Source organism: Panthera onca, chromosome D2, assembly GCF_046562875.1.
Source record: "Panthera onca isolate mPanOnc1 chromosome D2, mPanOnc1 haplotype 2, whole genome shotgun sequence".
NCBI classification, from domain to species: domain Eukaryota; kingdom Metazoa; phylum Chordata; class Mammalia; order Carnivora; family Felidae; genus Panthera; species Panthera onca.
Window position 1 is genome coordinate 39,395,576 of NC_138349.1, and position 23,565 is coordinate 39,419,140.

The 23,565-nt window shown below is 51.5% G+C and overlaps 1 protein-coding gene across 2 annotated transcripts in view; it reads left to right on the forward strand.

Annotated features, from left to right (window-relative positions):
- The window catches only part of TMEM72 (transmembrane protein 72), a 29,002-nt gene extending 8,191 nt beyond the window's left edge, over positions 1 to 20,811 (forward strand). The window contains exons 2-5 of one of the 2 annotated variants that reach the window (XM_078434545.2): positions 10,172 to 10,238; positions 14,181 to 14,252; positions 15,810 to 15,949; positions 17,328 to 20,811. In XM_078434545.2, the coding sequence (XP_078290671.2) occupies positions 10,172 to 10,238; positions 14,181 to 14,252; positions 15,810 to 15,949; positions 17,328 to 17,806 (758 nt within the window). In that variant the 3' untranslated portion in view covers positions 17,807 to 20,811. Of the gene's footprint in view, positions 1 to 10,171; positions 10,239 to 14,180; positions 14,253 to 15,809; positions 15,950 to 17,327 lie in introns of those variants that run through there. The other variant, XM_078434546.2, reaches the window with a different exon arrangement.
- Positions 20,812 to 23,565: the final 2,754 nt, after the last annotated feature.

Consider the following 23,565-nt stretch of genomic DNA (forward strand, 5'->3'; position numbering starts at 1 on the left):
TTTAGATTCTGTGTCTCCCTCTCTCTGACCCTCCCCCATTCATGCTCTGTCTCTCTCTGTCTGAAAAATAAATAAATGGTAGAACATTAACACTACCTGATTTTAAGACTTATTGTAAGTCTGCAGAAGTCAGGACAATGCACTATTGACATAAAGAAAGACAAATAGGTTAATGGAACAGAATAGTGTCCAGAAATGGGCCCATACATTTATAAACAACAGAGTTTTGACAAAAGTACAGAGGCAATTTAGTGTAGAAAGTGTAACTTTTTCAGCAAATGGTACTGAACAATTGAAAATCCATTTACCAGAAAATGAATGTCTATCTATAGCTTGTACCATACACAAAAAAAGACTAAAGTGGATTATAGACTTAAATGTGAAACCTAAGACTACAAAACTTTTATTTTTTTTAATGTTTATTTATTTTTGAGAGAGTGTGTGTGTGTGTGAGTTGGGGAGAGGCAGAGAGAGGGAGAGAGAGAGAATCCCAAGCAGGCTCCGCATTGTCAGCACAGAACCAGATGCAAGGCTGGAACCCGGGAACGGCAAGACCATGACCTGAGCCAGAGTCAGAGCTTAACTAACTGAGCCACCCGGGAACGCCTAAAACTAAAAAACTTTTATACTACGGGATAAACTCTAGGTAATGAGTTAAGCCAACGTTTCTTATTTATAATATCAAAAGTTCAATCCGTAAAAGAACAAACTGATAAATTGCATGCCATCAAAATTAAAAACTTCACTTTTCAAAATAGAATGTTAAGAGACTGAAAAATCAAGTTGACAAAAATACATGATGGCCAATAAGCCCATGAAAAGAGGTTCCACATCATTAGTCATTAAGGAAATGCAAGTCAAAACTACAATGAGATACTACTACGTAGTATTAGAATGGCTTTCTACCAAGTACTGAGTGTTGGCAAGGATGTGGAACTCTAATACAGTACTTATGGGATGTAAAATGGTACACTCACTTTGGGAACGATTTGGCGATTTCTTTAAAAAGTAAACATATAACTACCATATGATCCACCATTCCATTCCTAGCTATTGATACCCAAGAGAAAAAAAAAAAAAAAAGCAATGTCCACAAAAAGATTGTACATGGATGTTCATAGCATCTTTATTTGTAACAGCCAGAAGCTAGAGACAACCCAAATGCCTGTCAACAAATGAGTTATAAACCAGCCCAAGTATATCCATACTGCTTAGCAATAGAAAGGCGTAGGGGCTACCTGGGCTCAGTCAGTTAAGTGTCCGACTCTTGATTTTGTCTCAGGTCATGATCTCATGGTTTGTTGGATTGAGTCCTATATCAGGCTCTGAGCTGACAACACGGAGCCTGCTTGGGATCTTCTCTCTCCCTCTATTTCTACCCCTCCCCCCACTCACATGCACTCTCTCTCTCTCTCAAAATAAATAAACTTAAAAAAAATAAACAATAGAAAGGCATAAGTCCTGATATGTGCTACCACATGGATAAATCTCAAAGTAATTATACTGAATGAAAGTAGACAGCCAAAATAGAGTATATATTGTATGATTCCATTTTTATAAACTTCTAAAAAATGCACACTAATCTCCAATGACAGAAAGCAGGTCAGTGGTTGTCTGGGGGTGGATGGAAGGGTGGGAGTGTTGTATTACAAGGATACAAGGGCCACTCTGGTTTCTGCGTGCCTCATGCTCCAGCAGGTTGGCTCAGGTAGCTGTGCATGATGATGGTAGAGGCAGGAGAGAGCAGACCAGGTTCACAAACCCATTTCACATCATTGCTTGCATGATGCCTGATAACATCCTCTTGCACAAAGCAAGTCACATTTCTGAGCTCAGATTTGAGGGCTTGGGGAATCAGCCTTCGCTTTAATGCGGGGGACTGCAAAGTCACAAAACAAGGGGTGTGGACACAGAGAGGGGCATTACTTACTGCAGTCTACCCCAGGACTTCTACAAGGCCAAATGAAGTAGACCTCCTGGATGGTCAACTTTGGTCTATAGCTCATGTTAAAAGAATCTAGTCTAGAAAATTGAACGGGTGCAAAATCTTGCCTTTGGGAAATTCTCCCCTAACGGGCTTGTGAGAGGTATTAAGGGTAGTGACTGCCACACTATACTCTAAAATCTCTTCTAACTGAATATCTAGAATTTTCTACTATAAAATCTTGGCCTTTTCTCCCAGTGTCTCTGAACCATGGCCCATATGTGTCAGCTGACCGTCTCTCAACATACAGGTAAACCTCCCTGCCAGGCTTAGACTCTGCCAAAGCTTCTCCTGGGTTAAGAAGTCTACAGCTACTACCTCATTATCTCAATGGATCCTTAGCAACTGGCTCCAACATCTTCATGTTCTTAGAAATGGTGCAAGTGTAGCTTTTACCTCTACAATGAACTGTGACCTTTTCAGAACCTAAACCATCCCCAGCCATTGTCATCAGCTGGTACATCCTTACCCGAGATGTCCTTGTGTATCCTACGACTAGTAGGAGATACACCATACTTGAGGAAGAAGAGGAGAGACAATCATGACGTGGTGAGTTATGAGGCTGCCCTCAGCAGCAGTGAATATGACATTTTCATCTTGCTCCCCACGCAGCCAGAGCCAATATCACTGCCTGGCATGAAAACCCAGGTAATGTGACCTCTAGTGACCTCTGTTGCCATCAGGGCACCGCACTGAATGTAAGACAGATATCAAAACTCCACCCAGTGATGGAGTCGGAACAGACAACCCCCAGCCAACCATGAGGTCAGTCCTGAGACAAAAGCAGCACGAGGCCAGAGGCCCCCAGGATAGCCCCTCAGCAGTCAGCACCACGGACAGGCCACGTCCTCATGAGCACACTGGTCCTAAGCCCTTGGCATCCCTAGCAAGTCACACAGAGGACGTGACACAAGAGATGTTGAAATGGATGGGGATTTGGACTACTGATATCCCAATCAGGCCTGCAGAAGGGACCTCAGGCAGAAAAATCAATGAACAACATCAGTGTGCAGAGAAGAGCTCTTTAGCCACAATAACACCGCGTATTAATGGAAGGAAAGGATGAGAATAAACCCTCTCCTCCCCCTTGAGAGTGCTTGCCTCTCTCGGGCAGGAACAACCTGCCTCTCCTGATAATTCTATGAGCCATCGTCTACATTTGCACAGCACTCTGTAATGTACTAAGATTGAGCATTCAGAGCCATTTGTGCATGCTTTTATTACCCTCATTTTCCAGAAGAGGAAGCAGACGAGAGGGTTATGGTTTGCTTGAGAAGCCGGGGCTCCGCTTTCCTGATCAGGCCTCACGTTCTCTCTGCCACAGCCGAGTACCCGCACAGCTCCCATCCGCCCCTGCTCTGAGACCAGCACATCAAGACGCTTAGAAGGATGCCCAGAAAGCGGTGCACCACAGAGTCTCGGGCCAGAACCTCTGATCCCTGCTAACCTGAACTAGAACAAACCACTCAGGAAGGCAACTCAGAAGAAAGCCCTGGCCTCTGGGAGAAGAAAATACTGCGCCTCGGCCCAGACAGGAGGGACAGAGGCTAGAGGGCAGGGGACAAGGTGAGGAGGCCAGGCCTGTCCACAAATGCTTGTGGAGGAAGAACTGGCCCTAATGGGCACCAAGTAGGATGCCTCCCCCAGGGGACGGTGCAGGAGGGGGGAGACAGAAGGGTGGGGCAGACTGTACAGGGGGTGGGGGGCTCCTAATGTGGTTCTGTGGGTCTGGGAAGAGAAGTAACAGGGCCCTGAGGGACAGATAACAGGGAGTGTTGGAAGGAGTCAATGGGTCACTTGGTGGTATAAAAGTAGTTACATGGCAGTTCTGCCCAGCACCACCCTCCCACCTGCAACACAACAACAATGACAACGACAACAACACATCTAGGGATCATGGCTGTTCTTAGGGGCAAGTTTTTCTTACAGAGAATTTATCGTAATGAAGCCCTGATTCTGGGGACATGTATGGTGTTTGTTTCCATGGTCGAACTGTCCGCTCCTCTGTCTCCACGCCCAGCTCTGGGAAAAAGCCTCAGGGGCATTTGTCGGAGTGAATTGCTGACACAGATTGTCCATTTCACACTGAACTAGAGCCCCGTGAAGCCAGCGTTGCAGAGACACCAGCCAGGCTGCCTTGTCAGGAGGAAAGGGGACCAGGAGTACAGGCCAGACTCCAGGAGTAGCTAGAGGCTCCCAAACCCTGGGCCATGTGCGTCTCTGGATGCCAGGGCCGGAGACACCCATTGCCATGGTCACAAAAGGGCCAATGCCGCCTCCACATCACCCTGGGAGTGAGCACCTCCTTATATTTAGGTCTTAAATTTAGAGTGAGCGCCTCTTTAAATTTTGTGCTCACCTCACATCAGTCCTGGCTTCGCTGGATGCCGAAACTTCTCCGTGTCTTATAGACAGCCCTGCCTAAATTTGGAAACCTGGCAGAGTTCCTAGGTCCGATTCCACCAAGCAAGGACTATACCCATTCTCATCCACGGGGCTGACAAGAGGCTTCGGAGAGAGCAGGTGGCCCACGCGTGCGCGGTCCTGGGAAGACAAACGCACAGGAGACAAGATGGCCAAACGACTTCTCACACACCCGTCCCATTTTTCACCTAACACCCCTCCTTCCAATCGAAGGCCACACATCATGCTCATTTCTTGGCTTCTGAAATACCCCAGTTCTGGAAACTAGTCCCCTGGAAAAACATTTAGGAAGCTCCAGACCCTCAGTCAAAACGGCCTTGGAGTCCTGTATCTGCATCACATGGCACTGTGGGGCCTCCCAAAGACAGTGCGTTCCCAGCACAGTTCAGTGAGAACAGCAGGCGGGGAGCTGCCATGGCAATGGCTGATGTGGCTGTCTGGGGTGAGTGCTAGATACGAGTCACAGCGTTCTCCCGCAGTAGACGGGCCTCAGTGTTTGCTTTCCTCACTTTTTCCACTGGGAACCTTTGTAAAATGAATCTGCAGAAGGGAACTGCGTTGGATGAGGCAGAGCCCCACCGATCCTGCATGAAAGCCTAAGCTATTATACCAGCGAATAGGATCCTAGAGACCCCACCCCCACTCCTAATGAGCTGCCTCGCCCGGCCCGTGCCCAAAGTTGAGCAGGGGGAGAGTTGCTACAGGACCTGGGAGCCCACAAGTTGGCTTTCTGACAACCAAGCTGAGGACCGGTGAGAAGGGCCAGAGGCCCAAGGGGCTTTGGGCGCACGCTCAACATTGAGAGTCAGAATATAGACCAGACCAGACACAGGGACTTCTGGGCCAAAAACCTCAGGTAGTTAAGAAGATAGGATAAGCTGCTTTTCCAGTTCTGTGGCTACCTAATAAAACCACTCCAAAACTTAGTCGCTTGAGGCTACAACAATTTTATTACGCTCAAAATGTTGTGGCTCGGGAATTCAGGCAGAGACAGTGGAGACGGCTCATCTTTGCTGCATGACGATGGGGTGGCTGGAATGACTCCTCAAGGGCTGAATGTCTGGAGCTTTGGTTCTGACTGTTGGGTTGGCTCGTCCATTTGTCTCCACTTGGTACCTGCTGGGGCTGGGACGTCCACGGAACTTCCTCACGGAAACTTGCCTGGTGGAGAGGGCTGAACCAGCTGGGGCTGGCTGTGTATCTGTCTGTCTCTCTCTTTCTCTGGTGTTCCCTCTACATGGCTTCCTCGCACACAATGGTCCCGGGAGCATCAGACTTCTTACGTGGTGGGTGGGTGGCCCCAGAACAGGCATTTTAAGAGGCCTGGGTGGAAGCTCTTTGTGAATTAGCAGTGTAAGTCCTTGAACTGTCTACATCATTCTACTGAACTGAGTCACTAAGGCCAGACCATATTCAAAGGGAGGGGAGTTAGACTCCACCTCTTGATGGGAGGCATTGCAAAGAATTTGTGGGCAGCTTCCATTAACACATCCTACTGTAACAAAGAAACCCCAAATCACGTTGCTAAAGTTAGGGGTATCTCTCTCACCTAACTGTGTAAAGTACATGGGCGTCCACTCTCCTTTTCTGCCATAGAGCCCAGCAATTAGTTTATCAGGTGTCTGGGAGTGTGGCTGCCCCAGGGATCCGTGGGAACATCTTCACAAGACCATCCCTGGCTCACTTACCTTAGTCATGGCAACTAGTGTGACCTTTGGGGAGATAAGTGCTAGGGAGAAGAGCAAGTTCTCGTAGAAACAAGTCCAATCCCCAGGGTACGTGTCTGCACCCAGGCTGCAGGGACAAGGGTTTTCCCAGCACCACAAGGCACAGCTTTCTCAATGGACTTGGCTCCCTTGGAGGAACAGGAGGAAGTTGCAAAGTACAAGAGGACTTGAGGGTGTGGGCCCAGGAAGCCACACTGTCACTGCCCTAGTGTGGAACCCATGACCTTACCTGGTCCCAGGAACTGCACAGAGAAGCCCAGAGACAAGGCCCTGTCCCTTTTCAGCCACGGCGGTTCCAGGTTCTTATTCATGCTGCTCCATGCTTCTGGCATCACCTTGCCTTCCTTCCCTGCAGAACCGTCCTTGGCTTCCAGACAGAATGGAGCCAGCACTCGTCCTGTTCCAGGGGTGCCGTGGCCTCTTCCCACCCTCCCCCGCTCTTCATTTCCTGGGTCCGCGACAGTCTGCCCAAGCCCCAGGGTATATTTCCTTTGCACCGCTGTGCTTTACCCAGGCCTGGCACAGAGGATGTGCCATAAATGAGGGTGCAGGCTGACCGCTGGGGACTTTGGACCCTGGCCTATTAGGACAACTCTTGGGTCTCTGGGGGGCACTGCCCTGGGCAAGGAGATTCAGCCGCGGCTACTTCTGACATTCAGAAGATGACTCTGCTCAGACTGACGGCCCCTTTCCAGAGGCCTGGGGAGAGGGCCAGATGGGTTACTACCACACTGAGCCAGAGTTTAGACATTCAGCAGATCATCGAGGCAGTGAGGCAGGAGTTTCCTGACTCGTTCTGTGGCAGACATTAGAGAAATCCATTCACAGCTGGGTTTGGGGGACACAGTGGTCCACTGCCCATGGCAATGAGGGTGTCATCCATGTAACACCCCCATCACCCCATGTGAGGGCTCCCAGGAAATGTCCTCCCCACCAGCACCATTGTCACCAGAGTCCTTCCTCTGCTGGGGGTTCTTGGGGCCCCTGGGAATCAGTCCTGATTCTGGCTGCCCTCTGCCCTTTACAACAGCATGCCCCGGGCAAGGTGCCGCACCTCCAAGATGCTTGCTGGGATTTTTCCATAAGTTACATGAGGGACGTTGTGCAGACTAAACAAGATGCACGTAGGGGCCTACTGGAATGTGCCGGCACGTGCTGGGACCTCCCTGAGAGGCAGCTGGGTGGTCACGTCCAGGGAGGCTCCAAACCCAGACGCCTTCTGGTCCCACCCTTCCGCCTTCCACTACCCAGATGAAAACCAGGAAGAAATGGCAAGGCACGCCCTTCTCTGTGCCTGGTCTGAGCCCCCAGACAGAACCAGCCCTCCCCGCCTGGGCTCCTGTGCCTACTGGCACCCTAGTATTAAACAGGGGAGCAAGGGCACCTGGGCACGCCAGCAGGAGCCAAAACCAGAGCTCGTGGCTACAAGTGTGCTGGGAGATGGGGAGGCCAGGAGCAGCCGGACCACGGTCCTGTCTCTCGGTCACCGCCTCACGTCTGCTGCTTGATCTCGGCCAATCACCAAAGCCTCTTGCCCTGTCTGCCCGAGGTCGGGATGCTTTCTGAAATGCCAATCTGAACATGTTGCTCAACTTCTCCAAAACACTCAAGGCCCTCCCTGCCCATCCTGTGGGGGCTGATATTTAAAGACCCACCCGCCAGCCTCAGTCCACATGGACTGCCCAAGGCCCCCTCTGAGAAAAGAGAGAGCTCTCTCTTTTCTCTACTGTTCCATTGATTTGTTTTTTTAATCGCAGACCAGTGCTGCCTCTACAGCATTCCTAGAATGCCCCTCTGACTATTGACCTTCTGTTTCCATCAAAAGGCATCAAAATACCTCTCCACAGGCCTAACAAACCAGGGCAAAGGGCTCTTTCCAAGACCCTTTCCTGCCACCTGCTGGCCAGTGGCCACAAAGCATGCGAATCTACAAATGTGAACGAAGCCACCCGCCGAAAGTTAACAAGCGACTGAGCAACTGTGGTGTGCCTGGCGTCAGTTAGCTTACTGAATCCTTACAACCATTCTGTGCAAGAGGGATGACGAGGAAACGGAGGCTCAAAGAGATTGCGTGCCTCAGCTATTAACTGGCGGATGTGAGGTTGAAATGCAGGAATGACCTTGGTTGGTAGGCTGGTTTTGCTTACACTCTCTGTGCCTCAGTTTCCTTTCTGTAAAAGGACGGTAACACTAGTACCTTCACAGAGCACTGTTGTGATGACTTGGAAAGTTAATAAAAGCTAAGTGCTGAGGACAGGGCAAGATACATACATTGAGTGAAAACTGAATAGACAGATGGGCATTTGCCTGCAGCATATACCACATCACACACACACAACACACACACACACACATACACACCGACAGTGGAAACCAGGAAACCGCCCATCACCTGGAGCCAGAGTCTCAAGTTTGGTCTGCAGATCGTTTACCTTCTGACATGTGTCCTTGGGAGAACTACCCAAGATGACAGACTGAGTAGGAAGTATATGCCTCCCTGTGTCTCGGGCTGCTGTTGAGGAGCCAGGACGAGCTTGACCACCGTGCAGAAAGCATTAAGCTCTCTGTAGGTTATGCCGGCCTGCTGGATGTATGTGGCCGACCAGCATCCCTGGCCCTCACGGGGTACAAGCCAGTGAACATCTAGAACCTGGAGAGGGCATGGGGCCCTCCATGGCTCCAGACCAAGCCCAGGGGAGCACCGGAGCCCTCCATCACTACGAATCCTCAGGCACCGCCCCTCCTTTCCTGGACAGAAGCACTCTGTGCCCTGCCCCTCAAAGCACTTTCACATCCAGTCCCCCCAAGGGGGAGCGAGAGGTGCCTGTGGCCTAAGTGAGGGGCTCTGCACTGCTCTTCAGCAGACAAAAGTCTCAGGACATGGGGATGAAAGACAAAATTTCTGCAGCAGACAAAAGTGTCAGGACATGGGGATGAAAGTTTACAATGTCTCTGCCAGGGAGGAGAGGACTCATCAAGGGAAGCAGCCTCCCGACCAGCAGAGGTGAAGGGCCACACATGGACAGGCTACCAAACATGACAGCCTAGCCCTGCCATCTGTGATTTTCTGGGAGGGAGACAAGGTGAAGCCACAATTCGGCCAATAGCAGAGGGGGTCATCTGAGCCCAGAGAAGAAATAGAGGATGCAGTGTAATCAATTAGGACCAGAAAGAACTCTGGTTACTGGGCTATGTGGCCCTGGAGGAAGTTTTCAGGACACCTCCGTGCTGTCTGTGGAATGTTTCCATCAGCGAGCGGATGGGGTCTGAGCCACGGCTCATTGAGTGAAGCGGTAAGAGCAAGGGAATCCCCATGAGGAGACAGCCCGGAGCCAGCAAGTCTAGAAAGGAGAGTCCGAGAAGAAATTCACGCTGGACAAATGGAAGGTCAGGTGCTTGAGCACAAACACCAACCGCCAAGTAAGAGCAGGAGGAGGGACGAGGCTAATCAGCTTCCTGTGTCCGAGCAAACCCTCAGGGGCTTAACCAGCACTGGGACCAAAGCAAGGAGCCAGGACTGTGTGATACAGGCATGAAACCAGCAAGTGAAAACGAGGCCACAGAAATAGCTAGAACAGTGAGCTAGGCAAGGGGACAGGGGTTGGGGAGGTCCCATGGCCAAGCACGGACCCAGACACATGGCATACACGGGTATGGCTTGCAGGACAGTGAGGGCCCTTAAGGCCATGCCACATGGAAGACAGCCATGGAGCAGAGGGGCTGGTGGCCCATCAGTGTGAACTGTCTCTGGGGACACTAAGGGATGGCCCATGTGGGCAGAGGACAGGCATCTGTGCCCCGGGGGCACTGCTGGGGTTCTGCCTGAAACCCCTCTGGCTTCCAGAGACCATTCCAGAAGGCTCCCTGCTCTCCTGCATCTTCCTAGCCACTAATCCCTGTGCCATGTGGAGAAGAGCCCACCCTGGCTCCCGGTCCCCAGGGAGAAGCCTCACTCCACAGCCAAGGAACCTTCCACAGGGCCATGCTCTGGCTGGAGCACGTGGGCCCACTCTCCCCTCTCTTCTTCCCCTCTTAGTGTTGATCGGCGTGGGCACTGAGACCTTCCTCCAGGGACGGTTCAAAAGCCTGGCTTTCTATTTGCTGTGAGTATGCGTGAATGTGCTTTCCCTGCCCACATGTTCTGCTCGGCACATCCCAAGTCTGTCTCTTCAGACTAACACAGAGCAGCCCCCACCCCTTTCCCATGCTAACTCCGTCACATCCCACAGGTAGAAGAAGTAGAGAGGGCTTTTAGGATATTCTCGGCTTTGGGCAGGGCTTTGGTCGGACTATCCCATAAATCAAACAATTCTCCTTCCATTCATCTACCTACACACCCATCCTCCCATCCATCCATCCATCCACCCATCCGTCCAACAACCCGTCCATCTATCCATCCATTCAGCCAGCAAGCCAGCCAGCCGCCCTCTACCCACCCATCTATCTTTCCAATCATTTCTTTATTCAGCAACCACTAACTTAGCTCTTGTTTTAAAGAAAGAGGAATCAACTCAAGAGACTATATTTGTGAGCCCTTCTACATGCCATGCACACACACAAAAAAGGTTTTATTTACATCATGTTCTTTTACTCTGACCGCATCACGGAAGTGCACACTGTCCTAGTTTTTCAGGTTAAAAGGTTCAGAGGGAGTAAGCAGCTCAGCCACGTCACCAAACATAAGAGCAACAGGGCACAGACTCAGGCCTGGGCCCATGTAGCTCCTCCCCAGCATCTTTCCCAGCCAGCTGCCTCTGCAAATGCCTCCCGGCAGGAAGGAGATCTCTGTGCGGTGGTGACCCAGGGAGTGAGGAAAGCCTTGGGTCCCTGCCGGCTCTGACCAACCAGCTTCTCGGCAGCCCCATCCTGAGGGACACAGGGAGCCTGGGCTTGGCCTGCAGGGTGGCCAGGCTGCCTCTGCAGCTCCTCCCTCTCCTCCCCATCTACATCCACCCTCATCACTGCCCAGGGCAGGTCTTCAATCTGCTAGACACCCACCATCTCCCATCTTCCACCCTTCCAGCCCACATCCACACCACCACACAATTAGCCACCTATAAACACAGGGCTCTTCCAGAAACTTCAGCAGCTGCCAGGGTCTCCCGGCCATACTCTCTGCCATTTCCTGGCTTCCATTTTAGTTCTTGTCACTCAGCTTCCACCCCCGGAGCTTCTGACTCTTTCTCAAACTCACCTGCACCACCTCACCTCCTAGCCCGTTGTTCATCCCGGTGAGCACCCAAGGTGATTTTCCACCCACCTCGACATTCCCAAAGCCTGATATTCCTTCCTGGCGTTCTGCCCTGGGAAGCTTGCCCGGAGCCTGAAGCCCCCACTGCCTGAAAGTGACTTCTCTTCGCTCTGAACACCCTCCATGTCCCACTGAGCCTGTCCCCGCTGCTCTGCGCTGTCTTTCCGGAATCCAGAAGCGGGCCCGGCCTTCCCCCTCTCCGCACGGTTGTGCAGCTCACCCACACGGTCACTTCAAGTAAGAGGTAGGGTTATCATCCTGCTGTAACAGGTCAGGTCAGTAGCCAGTTAATGCAAACTGCTTTCTGCCCAGAACCCTGCCCCTTCCTGACCGCTCTGTCCCTTTCCTGAGAGGACGCTGTGCCCATCTGGTCACTCTGCGGCCAGTCCTCGAAGACATTATTTCCAGCCTCCGGTCCCCCTGCCCCTTGCGGTGAACTGGCTTAGGTTCTGCACCCTGCACTGCTCTATAACCCCACGGGATGGGCAGCCACCACCCTCCTGAGCTCACAGCCACCCACACCTCAAGGGCCATCTAAACGCCAGCCTCCCTCTTCCTTCTTCCTCTGCCGTCCTCCTTTGCACTCACTCAGGCTCCCCTGCAGATCTCAGACTCCTGCCTCTGCATTCCCTCAGAGCGGTCCTCAGTCCTTGATGGCAGCGCATTGAGGCAGTGGCAGCGCATCGATGGCAGTGGCTGTAGGACGGCCACTCCGTCCTGCATGTCCCCAGGACCCTCGCACTCTCCAGGAGGAACTGAGCTGTTGTTGGCTTTCGCTTGTCCTTCACTTCTCTCTGCCCTGGCTTCCTCTCCCATCTTCCTCCTCCCTGCAAGGCCCCTCACTGTCTTCCTCACACGCACCCACAAACAGCAGCCACACCTTTAGCTGAAGGGTCTGCGTGGCTTGTGTGGCACCCTGGGCAGAGGCCTTGGTTTGTAGGATGTTGCTGCCACTGCAGGGCTCTAGCCTTGGATTCATTGCCCCACTTGAGTAAGCAGACTTCCCTGGCCTCAAGAGGCACAGCCTCTATAGCACCAAACAGGACGTCTGGTGAGTCACTTTATTGCCCAAGCCTCAGTTTCCTCCTTGCCACCCCCCCCCCCCCCCCCATCCCAGGCAATGACGCTTGTTTTACAAAGCATGCACCTTGGTGTGCTTGTTAGGAACACAGGCTCTGGAGTCTGAGTGCTGGGTTCAAATTTTGCCCCTGCTGCTTATCTGCTGTGTGACCACAGCAAGGATCTTGACCTCTCTGTGCCTCGAGGCCCCTAGCTGTAAGCTGAGGGTAATTACAGTGCCTCAACAGTAATATGGTTACAAGGACTGAATGGATTGATATTTGAAAGCCCTTAGGACATAGCTGGCGCATCGTTGTCATTATATAAATGTTAGTTACCCAATTTAAAAGCTAAGGAGTAAGAGGGAGATACTGGGAGACATAAAGAGAATAGGAGAGAATGGGGATTAATTACTAAATGGTCACAGAGAGAGAAAGAAAAAAGATAATAACTAACATGTATATAATGAGCACTATGTGCCACATTTGAAAGGCTTTGCAAATATCAATTCATTCAGTTGTTATAAGCAATGTTATTGAAGCAGTGTAATTACCCTCAGTTTACAGATGAAGATACTGACACACAGATAGGTCAAGCCGCTTGCCTATAAGCATACAGCTGGTCGGTAGCAGGGGCAACGCCCAGGAACCTGAGGAAACCACGGCCCCCAGCCGCAGTGGGCCTGGGCTACATGGAAGAATTAGAGAGGGAACTGCCAAAAGGCGTTCACAGAGGCTCAGGTCACACAGGAAAACCAGGAGAAGCAAGAGGTCACCAGACAGAAAAAGGAGGAAAGGGGAGTCTTTCCATGAGGGACCAGCCTGTGCAAAGGCCCTGTGGCACTAGTAGCTTCCCGTGTAGTCAGAGGACTATAGAAGTTCATGTAAGACTTTAAAGGCATGCTAAGAAATTTCCATGTTATGGGCCAGTAGGACCCTCCAACAAAACATTCAAGTTCCATTCCCAAAGATTCTAATATATAAAGTCTGAGGCTCACCCAGGAATCTATGATTTTACATATTTCCCAGAAGATTCTGACTGGAAGTCCCCTGGACCATACTTGGAGCACAGGGAACTTTTGAAACATTCTGGATTGGGAGGAATACCATCACATTCAGGTGTCAGAAGGAGCCCTGGGGGCAGCCCAGTAGGGGCAGAGTGGAGAGGCAGGAAGGGGAGAGGGGAAGCAGGGAATCAGGGAGGCAGAGAAGGGGAGACTAGTGCAGGGGTTGAGAGGGCAGTGCCCAAACTCAGGTCAGACAGGTGAGGCCAGAGAGAATGGGAGTGACTCTAAACCGTGGAAGGAGTACAACCAGCCCCTCCTGGAGACGGTTTGGACAGTGGGAAAAGAGGAAGAAGGGAAGGAGTCTGGAACAGCTCCAGCCTTCAGGTTTCTACAGCCAAGCAGTGAATGTCCTCCTAGTGACGGTAAGTAGAAGTATGTGCCTGCCAGTGTCCACACAGGGGCCTGGATCAAGGCGGCCTCCCCTGCTGGCCCATACTCCCTCACCCATGTCTGGGCCCTGGCCCCCACCCCTCCACTGAGGCCCAGGTCCTAGCATGAAGGCAGCTCCTGGCAGATGTTGGCTTAGCGGCAGCATCAGATCGGGAGACCCCTGGTCAGTCTGCTGGCTGTGCCTGGCCAGGAGCCCCGGATGCTGTGAGAAAAAAGGCTATGGGAGAGCGAAGGGCGGACCAGATGGCACCAGACCTCCCTTACCTGTCTCCTCCACAGGTTTATAGGAGCTGTCATCTCTGTGTGTGAAGGGGCCTACTTTGTGGCTCAGCTGCTGACCATCTGCTTCCAGTAAGTACCCTCCAGAGCAGCCCCTCCACCACCTCCCAGCCCCAGACGCTCCCAAATACCCCCACCTGTGAGGCCACAGCCCAGGTGATGTTCTGCTTCTGCAGTCGCTGCGGATGGCTTCCCTCCCCACAGTGTGGCCAGCCCCCGCCTAGACATGGGATCAGGCCCGCACGGCTCAGTGGTCTCCTTTCCCCGCTCCCAACCAGGGGAGCAGAGTGAAGCATTCACTGAGGGCCTGTTCCCACCCAGAATTCCCCGCAGAGTCTGTCCCCACCACCAAGAACAGATCATACCTGCACCTGCCATCCAAGGCACCCACAGAGGGGTGAGGACCCTGCAGAAGGCCGGACAGGTTTGGAGTAAACAGAACTAGATTTGAGAACTGGTTCTTTTTCCTGCTGGGACCCAGGGACAAGTCAGGGGCTGCAAGGATCTTGGGAAGCCTCAGTTTGTAGAAGCTGTCATCAATGTGGCCAAGGGCTGTCCCTGGACCACAGCTCTCAGAACCTAAACAGTTGGGTTTCTAGGTAGTTAGGGAAAGAGCCAGGCCTCAAATCCAGCTGTCCCGGTACCTTGCAAGGCTATCAGCTGCCTCCCAAGGTCACCAGCCCTGAGGCCACAGGCTTCCTCCTTTCTGATGTATGTTACTGCCAAGGGATCTTTTGCAACTTCTCTGGAAGGAGGAGGGGCAGGGAAGAGGGGGCAGGGAAGAGCCCTGAAGCTGAAGGGGCATTTCTCCCTGCTCTGGACTCCCTTCTCCCAGCCCGGGTTTGGTCACAAAAGAACGTCCACCAGAGGGCACCAATGAGCCATGGCCATGGCCGTGGTGGAGGGCCTTGCTCTGGACCAGCACAGCATCCTCCAGGCCCCTCCACTGCCCCCAAACTTGCCTGGCCAGAATTCAGCTGTGCAGAGCCCTGCTCCAGACCAATTCAGAGGATGAAGGAGACAGACCTAAAGGCAAGCCCTTTCCTCTGAAACCTGGAAGCAACACCCCTGAGGAAAACTGCTCAGCATCAGGCCTCTGCCAGACCCATGTGTGGTCCTTGTGTGACAGTTTTTAAAAAAGCCCCTCCGGGCTGATGCCATCTTATGCCTAGGTGACACTCCGTGAGCAAGGTATAACTGGATTCCAGCCTGTTCATACAGGTGGCCAGGCAGCTTGTGCAGTGCACAGTCAACACAACTGTCCCAGCAGGCTATCTCCCCTACTGTGTGCCTTCTCCACTCCACGGGGGACCTCCCAATGGGGCCCTGGTTTCCTTCCCAGTCTTGGCTGAGTCCTGATATCATTTGGCTCCTTTCCCCCTTGACCTAAAGGCAGGGCTAGACAGCATTTCAGAAAAATTGTGGACCCTCTGGAGGGACTCAGACAAGACCCCTAACTGTGGAACCCCTGGTGAGAACACCAGCCCCTGGGGAGTGTTCAGCCGGAGGTCACTAAAGAGAACATGGACACAGAAAGACCCAGTCCCAGCCTCCAATAGCTTCACTTGTTGCTGGGGCTTGTCTGGGTTGTTTCCTGTCTCCTATTAATCCTGGACTCCCTCCCGCCAGGTGTCGGCCAGCGTCCCTAGCCTACAAAGCAAGGGAGAAAGCCCGCTGGTTGGGCTGCTTCCAGAAGTTCCTGGCATACATGCTGTTGTCTGTGGCCTGCTTTCTCCACCCTGTCCTGGTCTGGCACGTGACCATCCCAGGTAGGACCTCCAGGAGTTAGTGGAGGCCAGCAACCCCCACCACAGACGGGCTCTGAGCAGGGAGGGCTGAATCCCCTTCTCACAGGCCTCACGGACACTGGCTCCCGGGGCCCCCACTGACCCCATTGACTTCTCCGGCCTAGATCTTGGGGATGAGGAAGTGTCAGACATCCTTCATGCTGTCAAGGGGCAAGAATGTCCCTTCATGCAGGTATCCAGAGGCTGCACCCACAGAGACTTGTCCTCCAATGCCTCTGTGTGGTCAGAGCTTTCGGAGGGCGTGAGATGGTCATTTCTCTGTACAAACCCATCCCTGTCTCCCCAGTGCCTACCCACTCAGGGGCAAACTCCTCAGCCTGGTTTGGAAGGTATCCCATGATGGGACCCAGGGCAGACCCTCAAAGCCTCCTCATCTTCTCCCACCCCAACTTCACAGAGCCTGCCAGTAGCCTAGTGTCTGATCCTAGAAGCCAGGACTCTGTGATCCCGCCCCTCGGTGTTGTCCATGACCTCTTCGGCTAATACCCTCCTCTCCCCTCCTCCCTAGCTGTGAAAACTCTGTCCCTTCTCGTGACCCACCTAAAATGCCAGGAAGCCAGCTGCCCCAGGGAAACAAAGTCGAAAGGCAGAGCTTCCTCTTCCTCCCTGTGGTTTCTTTTCATGTACCTGTCATAGCATCTCAAGGCCACTCTGCACAGCCCTCAGTGGACTCCAGAGAAGGATTCAGCATTGCCGAGGCCAGAGCGAGCCACAGCCTCCCGCTCCTCGGAGATGCCCGGAGGCTTCCTCTGGCCAGAGCAGCAATCTCTGCCTGAGACAGAGGGACCTCTGGCCTGGAAGCTGGGGGTGGGGGGCCCCCAGGAGGGGGGCCCATGCTAGCCCAGCCCCACCCCATAGGATTTGCTCTTTCCTCTGTGTTCACTGGGGAGGCTGAGGAAGGAGCATGTCCCCGCTGCTGGGAACGGAAGGAAGCCCAGATCAGCCGCTGGAGCCCAGCATTCAGAAGAGAGTGCAGACCCATTGAAGGTCCAGCCTGACACGCTGTCCTAGCAGGGAGGCCAAGCACGGTGATGAAAGGCCAGGCAGGCTGAACCAGGGTTGGCTGTCACTAGGCAGGGGACCTCAGGCATGGGGCCCCCCTGGCTAACGATGAGGGTGAGGACCCCAGCATAGCGCTGGCCCTGCTGACGTCCCTCAGCCGGGCATCAGGCCTGCCCCCTGAATGTGAAGTGGGTGCGTGAGGACAAGTCACATGTGCAGGCTGGAGCACAGGAGGGCCTGAGGGTGCCGCGATGGCCTTTTGGGACAGCGGGCTTGGACAGCCTCTGGCCCTTCTCCAGCACTCACCCCGCATGCTGACCTCCCACATCCCTTCCAGGCTCCATGCTCATCATCACTGGCCTGGCCTACTTCCTGCTGAGCAAGCGGAAGAAGAGCAAGGCCAAGCCCGAGGCACCCGCTCCCCCAGAGCAGTACACGGACCCCTCCGGCAGTGCCGTGAGCACCACTGGCTCTGGGGACACCGAGCAAACGTACACCTTCCACGGGGCCTTCAAGGAGGGGACCGGCTCCCTCTTCATCCACATGAAGAGCATCCTGAAGGGGACCAAGAAGCCCGGTGCCCTCCAGTGCCCGGACACCCTGACAGAGCTGACCCTGGAGCCAGCCGACTCGCTGGTCAAGAAGAAGCAGGTGCACTTCGAAGACAGCATGGTCAGAATCATCCCGTCTCTCACCGAAGACCTGGACGGGGGGGACAGCGAGCCAGAGGAGACCACCTCTGACACCACCCCCATCATCCCTCCCCCGCAGGCCCCTGCCTTCCTGTCCTCTCTCACAGACGCCAGCCTGTTCTGAGCCGCAGGCTCCAGCCGAGGGGACACTCAGCAAGGGGTCTGCATAGATCGATGGCCCTGTCTGGAGTTTCCTGACATCTGAGGGCCCCCCTCCCAGGGAGCTTGGGGTCTTCACAGGTTAGTGCTTCAAGGGGTGACCAGACATCCCCGTGGTAGCTGGGCTACTGGGACCATCAAGTGGCATGGCAGATCCTGGAGACGCCTCTGGCAAGGCACAGATGAAGCTCGTGCTGTCTCAAGCCAACAGAAGCTCCTCCTTCCTGGCCAGGGGGTGGGGAAGTCCCTGTGCTTTCCCCAAGAGAGACCATCAGCCCCATTTCACACAAGGCTGCTCCAGCCCCAAGAGCCAATGAGCTTCTCTTGCTCCTGACACGGGGCCCAGCAAGGCCTCGTTGTCCATCTCGCGTCAGATGCCGCAATCCAGCTCTGAAGGCCCAAGGATGCGTGGGCTACTTAAGCATCTCAAAGGCAGGTGTGAAGGCAGCCATAGACCCCAAGCCCCAGCCGAGCTGGCTCAGGATGTGCAAGGAAGGCACGGCTGTAGGCCCTCGGGAGGGGGGCAGCTCGAGCAGTGGGCCGCATTCTCTGCCTGCTCTGGGGCTGGCCCTGTGCCGCCTGAGTTGCACAGGCGCTCGGGGACACAATGCCACACTGTGCTCCCTGCAGGGAAAACCAGGCCGGATGAGTGAGGCTCATTCCAGAAGCATCACTGAGAACTCCCTGCCTCCCCACCACATAAACTTTCCCGAGATTCCAAGTAGATGATGTAAACTGAAAGGTCCTGAAAGCCGACGACGATCCGGCGGTGAAGACCGCAGCACAGGACACAGTACCTCGGGCATGCAGGGACCACGGGGGTGGTGCCCTGGAGACACTCAGCACAGAGAGGTGGCCCCGCCATGTGTGGGTGAGGGTGCGTGGTGGCAGAATAGGTGACAAATGCACATTTGTTTAAAATGTAAGGGGGGAAAGAGGAAGGAAAGAGGGGGGAGATAGGAGAGGGGGCGGGCAGGCTAGCCCTCTGCCCCTGGGCTGTGGAAGTGACAGTCCGCTTAGAATGAAGGAAAAAATTCGAATCAGACCTTTCCTAAAGGATTTTCACCATGGTATTTGTTTCTAAAGAGCGTCCTCTGGTCCGTGGGATTGTGGCAAGGAGGAGCAGACCCGTTACCCTTGGGAAGCAAGCTCGATGAATGGGCAGGCTCAAAAAAATAGTTTCACTGTTGACCAGTTTGTGCCACAGCAACTCCTCCAGCACTTGCTCTAGGTTCTGGGTAAGAAACACGTGTTCCTTCCACATCCCCTGGGAGTCACACGGCAAATGTGTGGGAATACAGCCAGTCCAGTCATCATTTTGGTGCCAGAATCCCATAGGTGTTGCAAACGAGCAGCCCTCTTCCTGCACGAAGCCAGGTCTCCTGTAAAACCAAGTGAGAAAAAAACAAAGAAATATGTTCCCATGAACCCTCGATGCCGGAAGCGGCAGAGCTGTTTAGCTGCCACCAAAGAAGAGCTTCAGGGTCCCAGGGTCCCCGGGGGAGAGTGAAGAACATTGGTAGACAGGGACGGCCCCCAGCTCCTACCGGGCCAGGTGTCCCAGGCAGGCCCCCGGTGCACAGAAGGAGCCCACGTGGAGAGGGGGCAGGGCTCCTGCATCCGTCACACGTGGAGGGGGACATGATGGGCACAGACACCCTCACAGTATAGGCATGGCGGTCTTCTGGGGAACCCCAAAACTTCTGCTCTGTTCTCAGAACCCAAGCCAGTAGAGTGGAATGGATGCCCAGGTCGCAAGAAGCCAACCCTGAAGTGTGATATCAGAGTATCAGATTTCTAATAAACTTCTATAAACCCAAGGGCTAGAGCATTGCTTGGTATGGTCCCTAGAGGGAGCTGCACATTGGGGGTTCCAGGTGACACGGTGTGCGTACCGTCCTGTGACATCTGGGCTTCCTGGTGCCCGTCCTCAGTTAAGGGAGAGTCTGCAGGGCTCTGGAGCAAGAGGTTCGGACAGTTACGGTCTCGCCTCGCTCAGCAAAGTAAAGCTCTCACTCTTACTGCCGCCCAAAACCACAACAAAGCTGGGATGAGGTCGTTAAATAGGCTGCAGCCCGTGCCTCTGTCAGTAGACCAGACGAGAAAGTGGCACCTCGTGAGAAGCAGATGAATACCACATGTCGCCATTTGACTCTCGGCCGAGACACTCTCCACCCACGTCCTCATCCCCTGCTATCCCTGTGAAGATGGTATAATGGCCCTTATCCCTGACAGGGACAAAGACCAGAGGGACTGACCCTAGCCTGTCCCATTCCCTTTCTCAGCAGAAAGTGGGGCAGACATTCCGTAGATGTGGAACAGGGCAACTGGCAGTAGAACAGCGTTGGGCTGGGATCATTGGCTCTGCCACTAAGCTAACATGCTGATTGACCTTGGCCAGCCTTCCTCAGGTCTCTGGTCTCGGGTTCTCCCCGTAGTGTGTGGGAATAACAGCTTTCTCTCAGGGTTGGTGCAATGACTCAACTGAGAAAAGTGGGGAAAATGATGTTCAGATTACACACCACCCATGTCCCACGTCCCCATCGCTGTGGGGGCCTCACACTGTGTGTGAGTGCTCTTCAAGGAGGCCCCAAAGTAAGGAAGCACTGAGGAAACACCACCAGCATATGTCTCAGCGGCAAGGCCACTCCACAGTCCCATGCTTGAGCCTCGGAAGGGTGTAGCCACCATCCTCCGGCTTCGACAGAGAGCCACAGCGGACCCTCAATCATGAGGACCCATGCCCTGGGGACCATCCAAGATGTCCTCTCTGACTCCCATCAGTACTAAGGGTTGTTTTCCTTTTTTCTTTTTTCCATTTTTTAGTTTTTAAGATGTATTTATTGAGATATAATTCACACACCATGAAATTCACCAACTTAAAGTACACAATTAAATGGCTTTTGGTTTTTGTATCGTCATCATCAGATTCATCACAATCTAAGTTCCCAAAATTTTCATCATTCCCCCCCCCAAAAAACCTGGTACCCATTAGCAATTACCACCCCAGCCCCACCGAAAGCAACCACTAATCAATTTCTGTCTTTATAGATACTCCTATTCTGAACATTTCATATAAATGGACTCATATAATATGTGAACTTTTTTACTTGCTTTGTTGACTTAACCTAATGTTTTCAGCGTTCTTCCATGTTGTAACATGTATCCTCATGTTACCCCTTTTTGTGGCTGAATAGTATTCCATTATATGGATATGTCACACACACACTGTGTGTCACTGTTCATCTGTTGATGGACATCTGGGTTGTTTACACTCTGTGCCTATCATGAACAATGCTGCTATGAGCATTCATCTACAAGTTTTGAGGTGGATATATATTTTCATTTCTCTTAGATGTATGCCTAGGGGCAGAATTGCTGGGTCAGTCACCCAACGTTTAACTTCTTGTGAAACTGCCAATCTGTTTTCCAAAGGTGCTGCACCATTTTACATTCCAACCGTGTATGAGGGTTCTGGTATCTCCACATCCTCAACAACATGTGTTACTGTTTGTCTTTTTTATTACAATCATCCATTCGTTATGGTTTTGATATGCATTTCCCTAATGACTCATGGTATTGAGCATCTTTTCATGTGATTATTGACCATTTTTGTACCTTCTCTGAGAAATGTCTATTCAAATGCTTTGCCTTTTTTAAACTGAGTTGTCTTTTAATTGTGAGTTGTAAAGGTTTCTTATCTATTCCAGATACTTGACCCTTATCAGATGTATGATTTGCAAATATTTTCTCCCTTTCTGTGGGTTGCCTTTTCACTCTCTCGGGGGTGTCCATGAAGCACAAAAGATTTAATTTGGGGGGAAGTCCAATTTACCTATTTCTTTTCTTTTGTTGCTTATTCCTTTGTGGTCAAATCTAAGGGGCCATTGCCTAACCAAAGGTCATGAAGATCTATTCCTATATTTTCTTCTAAGAGTTTTGTAGTTTGGGTTCTTAAACTTAGAAATATCAGCTTGGGAGTAATTTTGAGCATGTTGTGATGTGGAATCTAACTTAATTCTTTTACTTATGGATATCCAGTTGTCCCAGTACCGTTTGTCAAACTAAATTGTTAACGGCACCTTTGTTGAAAATTCATAGACCATATATTTCTGCACTTGTAACTCTATGCCATTGATCTGTGCATCTGCCTTTATATTGCCACAATTTTGACCACTGTAACTTTGTAGCAAGTGTGTTTTGAAACTAGGAAGTGTGAGACCACAATTCTGACCACTGTAACTTTGTAGTAAGTATACTTTGAAACTCAGAAGATTGAACCCCCCCAACTTTGTTCTTTTTTAAGATGGTTTGCCGATTCAAAGTCCCTCATGTTTCCATATGAATTTTAGGATCAACTTGTCAACTTTTGCAAAAAAGCCAACTGGGGTTTTGATAGGGATTTCGTTGACTCTGTAGACCAATTTTGAGAGCATTTCTATCTTCGCAATGTTGTCTTTCCACCCAAGAATACATGGTATATTTAGATCATCTTCAGTTTCTTTCAACGTTACATGCAAGTTTTGCCTCTCTTTGTTAAAATTATTCCTAAATATTGTATTTTTTCATGCTTTTGTACACGGACTGGTTTTCCTTTTTTCTCCAGCTTTATTGAGGTACAATTGACAAAATTGTGTATATTTAAGTGTACAAAGTAATGATTTAATATGCATATACATTGTAAAATGACTTCCACAATTAACACATCTATCATCTTTTTAGGAATGTGTCCATTTCACCCAAGTTATCTACTTTGTTGGTGTAATATTGTTCATAATATTACATTATAGTCCCTTTCATTTCTGTAATTTGAGTCTTCTCCCTGTTTTTCTTGGTCCTTCTAACTATAGGACTGTCAATTTTGTTGATTTTTCATTACGGTTTTTATATTCTCTATTTCATGTATTTGTGCTCTAATCTTTCATTTTCTTTCCTCCTGCCTACTTTGCATTTGGTTTGCTCTTCTGGTTTCTTCAGGTAGAAGTTAGGTTGTAGATAGGAGATATTTCTTATTTTTCAATATATGCATTCACAGCTATACATCTGTCTCTGGGCACTGCTCTAGCTGCATCCATCCCATATGATTTAATATGTGGAGTTTTGTTTTGATTCATCTGAAGGTATTTTCTAGCTCCCTTTGACTTCTTCTTTGGCCTGCTTGCCATTTAACAATATGTTATTTAATTTACACATATTCTTTTTTTTTTTAATTTTTTTTTTTATGTTCATTCATTTCTGAGACAGAGCATGAACAGGGGAGGGGCAGAGAGAGAGGGAGACACAGAATCTGAAACAGGCTCCAGGCTCTGAGCTGTCAGCACAGAGACCGATGAGGGGCTCAAACCCACGGACCGTGAGATCATGACCTGAGCCGAAGTCGGTCGCTCAACCGACTGAGCCACCCAGGCACCCCAGATTTACACATATTCTAATTCAACTCCACCGTGTTTGGAAAACACACTTGGCATGATTTCAATTTTTTTAGTTTTCCTTTGAACGTATTTATATCTGCCTTGAAGTCTTTGTCACCAAGTCCTACTTCCAGACCCCCTCAAACACTGTGTCTATTGCCTGGGTATCACACGTTCTTTCATTGTATATCTCAAGATTTTGTTCACAATTGGACATTTTCAATAATATACGATTACCTTGGATACTCGTTCTCCCCCTCCCCAGCCTGTCATCATTTGTCTACTGACTTGGCTGGACCAATTCTGTGAAGTT